At 44.0% G+C, this 10,414-nt stretch overlaps 1 protein-coding gene across 1 annotated transcript; it reads right to left on the bottom strand.

The window, feature by feature from the left end:
• Positions 1-970: 970 nt before the first annotated feature.
• LOC137331162 (alpha-1,4-N-acetylglucosaminyltransferase-like) lies at positions 971-10,208 on the bottom strand. Its single transcript, XM_067994764.1, has 2 exons — positions 9,780-10,208; positions 971-1,624 (listed from the first exon to the last, which is right to left on the bottom strand). Exons 1-2 carry the CDS (start codon positions 10,206-10,208, stop codon positions 971-973), a joined length of 1,083 nt encoding a protein of 360 aa, XP_067850865.1.
• Between the last annotated feature and the right edge of the window lie 206 nt (positions 10,209-10,414).

The following is a 10,414-nucleotide window of genomic DNA, read 5'->3' as shown; positions in this document are numbered from 1 at the left end:
AGAGAGGAGGTTTACCAGGATGACACCAGGGATGAGGGACTTCAGTTATGTGGCGAGATTGGAGATGCTGGGATTGTTCTCCTTCGAGCAGAGAAGGTGAAGGGGAGACCTAATAGAAGTATTCAAAATTATGAGGGGTTTTGACAGAACAAGGAGGGAGAAACTGTTTCCTTTGGCAAGTGGGCCAGTAACCAGAGATCATAGATTTTAAATATTTGGCAAATGAACTAAAGGGGAAAATGGGAGAATTTTTTTCATTTGGACATGTACTGAAGAGGACTCATTTGCAAGGTTATGGGGAATAAGCTGGGGTGTGGGATTAAATTTGGAGAGCTCTTTCAAAGAATCGACACAAGCACAATGGGCCGAATGACCTCCTTCTCTGCTGTAAGATTCTATGATAAGTAACAGAACCCCAACAACATGCCTTAAAAGCCCAGTTCTAGAATAATGGTTGCTCCAAACTGCAGTAAAGTAACATTTTTATTCCCACACCAGAGTTTCTTGGTTTTCATTTCAAACCAAGATGACTTGGTGCCAAATTACAATTTGTAGTTTAATTTGGAGCAATTCCATCAATTTTTTTTGATTTGAGCTGAGATTTCCCAGTCCCAGGAGAAAATATTCTGATCAGAGCCTGAAATTCCTGGTGTCCATTTCGACCAACGGAAGACGGGCAGATTGGGCCTGGCATCCGCCTGTGACTAATGGCTCAGACACAGACACAAATCACGGTGTCACGCTCATTGCAATAATTGACAGGTGACCATGTCTGTACAGATGTGTTAGAGGTGCCAGTCCAGACAGCTGGAAGGAAAATCGGACGTCCCGTCCCGCTTTGATAGCAAGGACAGAGGCCCAGCAAGGGCAGAAGAGAAAATGCTGTAGAGATTTTGAAAAACTCCTCAGGGAGCAATTGGCCATTTTAGTTCTGTCTTGGAGCCTTTATTAGGTTCACACTGGAACTCAGTTAAGCTCCATTTAATGCCCTCCCTAGTCCCCAAAATTTCAGGCCCAAGTTAAGTGACTCTGGATTATTCCTAGATTGAATTAAATTTCTGTATGTAGTTGGACAATACGCTTGAAAAAGATATTCCATTAATGATCCACTTCCAGGAATTACTTTCCTTTTCTTAATAGAATTCTTATAGTTCCAGACATGTGCTCCGTATGTATCTGAGAAGACGCTCTCTATTTGCTCCTTCTTCCAGGAAGCATAGTAATTTTCCCAGCTTGGATATGGGATTGGATAGAACCGCCTTGTGATCCATAAAGAGATGCCATTGCATTCTTTTCCAGTGAAGTCGGCCAGGTTATTAGACAGGCACCATCGCTTCAGAACACGGGTTATCAGTCGAGGACCTTGTTGACCCCAAATGTGTCCAATATATTGGGCCACAAAATCTTCCATGCAGTTCCACATAAAAGGATGGCTTTCATGAAATCCCATTGCTCCATTACTGGTATAGTCTACTTGTTCTCCACAGGTAAAATTGGCAAATGGCAAAGGCTTCATTGATATAATGTCGGTATCCAGGTAGATGCCACCGTATTTCCATAGCAGTGCTAACCTGCAGCCATCAGCAAGCACATGGATCCAAAATCTTTCCAAATCTGGATTTACCTGTGATATAATGGACAGAGTAAAAAGTAATGTATAATGTTCATTTTCATCATATTTAAAGTTATTTCTTCTCGAGATTGTGTTGTTCCTCCCTAAGCTAAAGACATTCCTCAGCCAAGAACCCCAGTTTGCAGGGGCTCCAGGTATTTCCAAAGCCATTCTATAACCAGGGTTGTAAGAGTGTATGAATTGATTTGTTTTGCAATGATCTCTCCCTGCATAATTATGGGTATGAATCTGTACCCTTCCTGTAACTGGCACAACAGGTGATAACTTAAGTGTTTTGAAGGAATAACAAACCAATGAAGAAAACCCGAAATCTTTAAAGCATAAGATTTTTTTATTCTTCAAAGATAGTGCAATTTCTGCAATATGGAAAAGGTAACACTGGGACTTGCTCTTTCCAATTGGCCTCTTGCCAATTCTTTAAACTTGTTTCGCACCAAAACGGAAATTTGAGCAAATCAAGTCTCATATAAAGCAAGAGTTTGTGCGTACCATTAATAGAATAGCAAGCAACAAGGCTAACAACTTCCCTTTATTTACAATATAAAACACCAGAGGCCACTGTGCTCATCTGTTTATTGTGAAAGGTGGTAAATAACACAATGTCACATCATTATTTCAGGCTTAAATTATTAGAGGGTGCTGGCTGTGCCTTTTCAGATTTCCAACCCCTTCACCTTCCCAGTACCCCATCTCCTTCCTATCAGCCCCTCATTCCCATCAGTACTACTAATTCATCCCCTAATGTAGGTAATGTCTCTCTGTCTGAACACTTTGATTGCCTTGACAACGGGCAGTTGGAAAGATTATCTGTAATCACCAGGCATTGTTTTCTGACTATAAATGCGGTAATGTTCAAGGAATCCCACACTTCACCTGACGAAGGAGAAAGCCTCCGAAAGCTTGTGATTTTCAAATAAAACTGTTGGACTATAACCTGTTGTTGTAAGATTCCTTACATTTGTCAACCCCAGACCATCACCGGCATCTCCACATCATCCCCTAATTAAGGATAGTATTAGATCCAAAGAGGAGTCATATAAAGTTGCCAGAAAAAGTAGCAAGCCTGAGGATAGGGACCAGTTTAGAATTCAGCAAAAAAGGACCAAGAGATTAATTAAGAGGGGAAAAATAGAATATGAGAGTAAACTTGCAAGGAACATAAAAGTGGATTGTAAAAGCTTCCACAAGTATGTAAAAAGAAAAAGATTAGTAAAGACATGTGTAGGTCCCTTACAGTCAGAAACTGGAGAATTTATAATGGGGAACAGGGAAATGGCAGAGCAATTAAACAAATACTTTGGTTCTGTCTTCACGGAAGAGGACACAAATAATTTCCCACAAATACTAGGGAACCAAATGTCTAGTGAGAAGGAGGAATTAAAGGAAATCAGTATTAGTAAAAAATAGTGCTGGAGAAATTAATGGAACTGAAAGCCGATAAATCCCCAAGGCCTGATAATCTGCATCCCAGAGTACTAAATGAGGTCGCCATGGAAATAGTGGAAGCATTATTTGTCATCTTCCAAAATTCTATAGTTTATGGAACAGTTCCTGCAGATTGGAGGGTGGCAAATGTAACCCCACTGTTTAAAAAAGGAGGGAGAGAGAAAACAGGGAACTACAGATTGGTTAGCCTAACATCAGTAGTAGGGAAAATGCAAGAGTCTATTATAAAGGACACTTAGAAAATATCAACAGGATTAGACAAAGTCAACATGGATTTATGAAAGGGAAATCATGTTTGACAAACCTACTGGAGTCTTTTGAGGATGTAACTGGTAGAATGGATTACGGCGAACCAGTAGATGTGGTTTATTTGGATTTTCAGAAGGCCTTTGAAAAAGTCCCACGTAAGAGGTTCGTGTTCAAAATTAAAGCACGTGGGATTGGAGGCAATATACTGGCATGGATTGAAAATTGGTTAACAGACAGGAAACAGAGAGTAGGAAAAAGTGAGCCTTTTTCGGGGTGGCAGGCAGTGACTAGTGGGGTACCGCAGGGATCAGTGCTTGGGCCCCAGCTATTCACAATATATATCAATGATTTGGATGAAGCAACCAATTGTAATAGTTCCAAGTTTGCTGACGACACAAAACTAGGTGGGATTGTGAGTTGTGAGGAGGATGCAAAGAGGCTTCAAGGTGACTTAGACAAGTTGAGTGAGTGGGCAAATACATGGCAGATGCAGTATAATGTGGATAAATGTGAAGTTATCCACTTCAGAAGGAAAAACAGAAAGGCAGAGTATTATTTAAACGGTGATAGATTGGGAAATGTTGATGTACAAAGGGACCTGGGTGTTCTTGTACACCAGTCACTGAAATCAAACATGCAGGTGCGGCAAGCAGTTAGGAAGGCAAATGGTATGTTGGCCTTCATTGTAAGAGGATTTGAGCATAGGAGCAAGGATGTCTTCCTGCAGTTATACAGGGTAAGACCACACCTGGAGTATTGTGTGCAGTTTAGGTCTCCTTACCAAAAAAGGATACACTTGCGATAGAGGGAGTGCAGCGAAGGTTCACAAGATTGATTCCTGGGATAGCAGGGCTGTCGTATGAGAAGAGATTGGGTCGATCCGGCTTGTAATCACTCAAGTTTAGAAGAATGAGAGGGGATCTAATTGAAACATATAAAGTACTGACAGGGCTAGGCAGACTGGATGCAGGGAGGGTGTTTCCCCTGGCTGTGGGGTCCAGAACGAGGGGTGACAGTCTAAGAATACGCTGTAGGACATTTAGGACTGAGATGAGGAGAAATTTCTTCACTCAGAGGGTGGTGAACCTGTGAATTCTCTACCATAGAATGCTGTGGAGGCCAAGTCACTGAAAGTATTTAAGAAGGAGCTAGATAGATTTCTAGACACAAAAGGCATCAACAGGTATGGGGAGAGAGAGGGATTATGGTATTGAGAAAGAAGATCAGCCACGATCATATTGAATGGTGGAGCAGGCTCGAAGGGCCAAATGGCCTACTCCTGCTCCTATTTTCTATATTTCAATGTTTCCTACGAACTACCCACTCTGCCCCGTATCCTCGCCTCCCACTGGATTTGATGTTATTCACTTCACCCTTAATCCTCCATTCACTCCCACCCCATTGCTACTCACCCCCACCCAGGGCAGGTGCGAGAGGGTCCCTCATCCTCAACCTGTTTACTTCCTCTCTTCCACTCCTTGTAACCTACTTTCCTATATGTTTCACTCAAAGAAGATTTGTTTGCTTTCAAAATTAAACTTTAACAGGAAAATATGTATATCAAATTAACATGAGGAAAGATGCTGAACTTTTTGGCATAACTACAATGTAAGAGCTGCATTGTGTACCAGATTTACTCCAGCCTTACGCCAAATTTCCTCGATCGATTGCGTCACTTCCAAAATACATCTGCCGAAACCCTCTGACATTCACTTACATAACCCCTTCCCCATGCAACAGAGCAGCTAATGCGAATTTCCTGCATTGGCATCTGTAATGCACTGGCATAGATTTATACTCCATAACTCAAGCTCAGCACAGTCTGATACTGGCAGAAGAGAGATTTCTGAAGATTGATAGCAATTTTCTTACCAAGACTTGTGCTAAAGTGCTGTCCGTCTCAGTGCACCTGAAATTCTTGGACCCCTTCCTCAACCCCACGCCCCTCTCACCCCACCCCAACCCCACCCCAATGCGCCCAGGAGGACTAAGCAGCTGGGATGGCCTTCCCACTGGGCATACTCCTGTTCTGAATAATAATGGTAGAGGAAGAGAGCTTTTAAAAAATTTATTGTCGGGATGTGGGCATCGCTGGCAAGGCCAGAATTTGTTGCCTATCCCTAGTTGCCCTTGAGGAGGTGATGTTGGGCCTTCTCCTAGAAACACAGCAGTCCATGTGGTGAGGCTGCTACCGCAATGTTATTATTGAAGAAGTTCCAGGATTTTGATCCAGCGACAATGAAGGAACGGCGAAACATGTCCATCAAGAGACTATTAGCAAAAATGAGAATGCATGGAAATGGAGGCAATCTATTCACATGGGGAGGGAATTGGTTAGGAGGTAGACAGAGAGTATGGAGAATGGATATGTACTCCAATTGACAGGAAGTGACTAGTGGTGTCCCCCAGGGATCTGTACTGGGACCTCAGTTTTTCACTATATTTATCAATGACCGAGATGAAAAAATAGAGAGCCCCGTATCCAAGTTTTCTGACGACACCATGTTAGCTGGCACAGTAAGTAGTGTAAATGGGAGCAGAACATTGCAAAGGGACATTGATAGATTAAGTGAGTGCGCAAAACTGTGGCAGATGGAATTCAATGTGGGGAAGTGTGAGGTCATCCACTTCGGACCTAAGAAAGATTGATCAAATTATCTTATAAATGATAAGAAACAAGGATCTGTGGAGAAGCAGGAATGTAGGAATCCATGTACAGAAATTACTAAAATCTAGTGGACAGGTACAAAAAAAATCAGAAAAGCTAATGGAATATTAGCCTTTATCTCAAGGGGGCTGGAATCCAAATGGGTGGAAGTTATACTACAGTTGTATAGAGCTCTGGTTAGACCACATATGGAGTACTGTGTTCAGTTCTGGGCACTGCGGCTCAGGAAGGATATATTGGCCTTGGAGAGAGTGCAGTGCAGATTCACCAGAATGATACTGGGGCTAAAAGGGTTAAAGTATAAGGACACGTTGCATAGACGAGGCTTGTATTCCCTTGAGTATAAAAGATTAAGGAGTGATCTAATTGAGTTGTTTAAGATGATTAAAGGATTTGATAGGGTAGATAGAGAAACTATTTATGCTGGTGGGAGACTCCAGAAGAAGGGGGCATAACCTTAAAATTAGAGCTAGGCCATTCAGGAGTGAAGTCAGGAAGCACTTCTTCACAGAAAGGGTAGTCGAAGTCTGGAACTCTCTCCCAACAAAAGCTGTTGAGGCTAGGCCAATTGAAAGTGTGAAAACTGAGATTGATAGATTTTTGTTAGGGAAGAGTATTAAAGGGTATGGAACCAAAGCGGGTAAATGGAGTTAAGATACAGATCGGCCATGGTCTAACTGAATGGTGGAACAGGCTTGATGGACAGAATGGTCTACTCGTGTTCCACTGTCCCTGTGTTGCTATGTCTAAGTCAGGATGGTGTGTGACTTTGAGGGGAAGGTGGAGGTGATCGTATTCCCATGCATCAGTTGGCCTTGAGCTTCTAGGTGGTGGAGGTTGTGTGTTTGGGCTGCTGAAGAAGTCTTGTGTTCATGTAGTACACACTGTATCCACGGTATGCCCGTTGTGGAGTGACTGAATGTTTAACTAGTGCATGGGGTGCCGTAAAGCATATTCCTTTGTCCTGGATAGTGCTGAGCTTCTTGAGTGGTGTTGGAGCTGCCCCCATTCAGGCAAGTGGAGAGTATTGCTTCACATTCCTGAATTATGCCTTGTAGATGGTGGAGAATGACCACAAACAACTTCCTTTGTGCCAAGTATGACTCCAGCCACTAGAGAGTTTTTCCCCTGATAACGTTTGATTTCACTTTCACAGAAATAAAAACCACCACCAAATGCAAATTCAAATCCACATATATAAATTAATACATGAAATGATTCAAACAAAATGTGACTGTTCACCCTTGTGCATTCCCTTAGCGTCTGTCGTTTGTGTGCCTTTACTGTTCCTAATGTTCCTATGAAGTGCATCCCCAATGGCTGGAGCATGGATTGTGGAAGGCTGCTGACCTTCAATTGAGGAGACTGCAGATGGCCTTGGAGGATGACCACAAGCAGCTCTGGGCCTAGAGGGCCGGGCTTCACACAGTAACATCACTGCCTGGGTTACAGCAGTCTGAGCTGGATGGCTGGCAGGCAACAGCAAGGGCACTAGCGGAGTGGCCAGGGATGGGAGCAGGAATACTGTCATCCTGAGGGAGGACAGCAGGTTCATCTTCCGTGGCGCCACTGCCACTCTCCCGGGGCGGCACATCAGCAATCCTTGTGATCTGCTGGAGAACAGATTGCTGGACTGCTGTGACACCCTAGAAGCCCCTTTCAAACAGTGGTACCCAGAGCCACGATAGCAGCAGTCTGAGCTTGTAAGCAGCAGTCTGAGTTTCCAAGGCAGCAGTCTGAGCTCCAAATGCAGCAGTCAGGCCTTTGTTGGCAGATGTTTGTGCTGCAATGGAAGCTGTGACATCGGTCATCAGACACTGTATCATGGTGGGTTCCACAGGTGTGCTGATGGAGGTGACCACCCGTTCAATGTGAGTAGGATGGGCTCTATACTCTGCACAAAGCCATGAGACAAATTGGAGCTGGACTCCCCCATACCCCTTGACATTGTGTGAAGGCTTTCTTTCAGGCTTTCCAGTGCACCAAGCATTAGGTTGTGTATGCCCATCAGCCTTATTCTGTAACCTAGCCCATCGAAGTCATCGTCTGACTCCTCAGCAGCAGAATTAGTGTGCGACCTCGCCCTCCAGCAAGCTGGCACCTGCAGTATCCGCTCCCCCTGCCCTGGCTCCTGCACACTTGTGCTCGGTGTCTCACCACGTGCAGATCCCTCCTTATCCTATCCTCTAAATTACGCACAGTGTCAGTCTCTGAGCTGTTGGCTGCAAGTGTAAGATGAAGTGACGGTGTGTCTTCATTATCACTGTCGTCTTCCTCTGTCTCCTCTGACTGGACAGGTTCCAGTTCTTCGGTATCTGAAATGACGAAGGGACACGGGTTGAGTTGTGGTGAAGGGAGAGGAGAAAGTAAGACGTGAGTGAATCTGCAGCACGTGAGTTAGAAAAGATTGTAGGATGAGGGAGAAGTCGGAAGTGAGAAGGAGGATTAGTTATGCAGAGACCCTCACCAAAGGTACCTCCAGCACCACCAGTGGCCACGAACTCAGTGATGGCCCTTCCAATGATGGTCAGCACTGCCTCCTCATGGGAGTTAGGACGTGTAGGCGCGACTGTCCTTTTCCAGTTCTTTCTTGCCCCCTCCTGTTATGTGCCAACTTCTCCTGCAAGAAAGAGGGAAGAGTGTCAGTGAGTGTCCTGCAAGATGTTTGGGTGATGTGGCTGTCATGATTGAATAGCTGCCTGTGTGAGTGGCCTGTGAGTTGTGGATGTGCGGCTTGCAACAGTGGTAATGTGTGAGGGAGAGATGAAGCATCTGATTTGAAGAGTTGCATACTGATTGGAAGAGTTTGTTGGTAGGTGGTTGAATGGGGGCGGGGGGGGTGGCGGTGGGGGTGTAGTGCCTGGAGCAGTGGATGGGGCTAGTGATGCAGTTGGTAGGAGATGCCACCTGACAGTTGAACTCACTCACCTTGACCACACGTATCAAATCATTGAACTTCTCCCTGCACTGCATCCATGTTCTTGGCGCAATGCTCCTGTCATTGACCTTGTCTGCTATTTGCTCCCACTGCTGCTTGAGCATATGTCTGGAGGGCCTTCTGCCCTCTGCGGATATAGGATGCCCCTCCTTCTGTCCACCTCTTGCACCAATGCCTCTAGTGCATCATCCGAGAACCTTGGTGCACGCTCTCTTGCAGGCGCTGCCATTCTTCACTATATTCCAGCACAGATTTACTTCCCAATTGACTTCCAGCACTTCCTGATGCCATAGTGCACCTCCCCTTTAAGAGGTGCAGGCTGCCTTTAAGTAGCACTAGCCACTCCCGATATCGGGGCACCTGCTGATGCGTGCAGGCAATCCACAGCACAGGTAGCACTGGCTGCACGCAGCAATCATTTAAATCATCAGGCAGCACGAATGTTACGTGCTGCCTGCATCGCAACAAAAGGGGGCGGGTTAATCATGCACCACGATCCCAGCGCCCGTTTTCGGGGGTTATCCAATATAACCCCCCTGGTGTCTTGTGCTCTTCAGTTTTAACTTTTGATTTTCAAATACTGCAAATTGGGACTCCAAAATCAACTATGGACCACGCTCCTTAAGCAAATCCAATATTCACCACCATTCATTTATTTACAAACAGAAATGTCCACCGTACAGCCCAGAAATAGTAAACAACAAAACCACTTTCACTTCTCAGAGGATATTGCTTCCATTCTCATCATTTTCACATTAATATTATATAGATACTGCTATTTCAAAAAGGAAATTACAGTCAAACAACTAATTGACTCATTAAAATTATTTCTAATAATTGGTTACCTTTTGATACCAGTCTTTCAAAGGAGTGTCTTCAAACAGTGCGGAGACATTCAAAGGTAAAAGGACGACATTACTCATTGAGGAAAGCAAAGGGATGCCTGCATACTCAGGGTGTGGATACTGTGTTAAGTTGCCACTGAATCCCTTCATGAAGTAATAAATACGTTTGTCTGGGTTTAACCGAGCAGCAGACTCCACTGAACACACCGCCAATGGTGTCGGCTCCACTTTATCAGTCGTCTCCACAAATATAATCCCAGATTTCGTGGTTGGATTTGGAAGATTTGGGTCAGCTTTATTTTTTAATTGGAATATTTTGAAGATGTAGTTTTGAAAATACTGATAGGTGTCTGTCTTACAGTATATGTGCAGCACACTACAAATTGCAATCGTGAGGATAAACAGACAGCCCTTATACTGGTGAAGCATGGTGTGGAGCTGAGATATTTCTTCAAGGGCTCCTGTGAAACATAAAGATGAATTAATTTTTTTTTAATAATGCACTAAATACACTGCTATTGATGATTGTACTGAAGTTAAACAGGGTTTATTTATTTTCATAAAAACCATATAACAATTGTGTCATTGTTGGCAGCAAAGCTGCTGGAAAGTCATACTCTTCCAAGACATATACG

The sequence above is a fragment of the Heptranchias perlo genome, chromosome 13 (genome assembly GCF_035084215.1).
Source record: "Heptranchias perlo isolate sHepPer1 chromosome 13, sHepPer1.hap1, whole genome shotgun sequence".
Taxonomy (NCBI): Eukaryota; Metazoa; Chordata; class Chondrichthyes; order Hexanchiformes; family Hexanchidae; genus Heptranchias; species Heptranchias perlo.
Note: the sequence above shows the minus strand (reverse complement) of the source record. Positions and strands in the feature narration are given on the sequence as shown.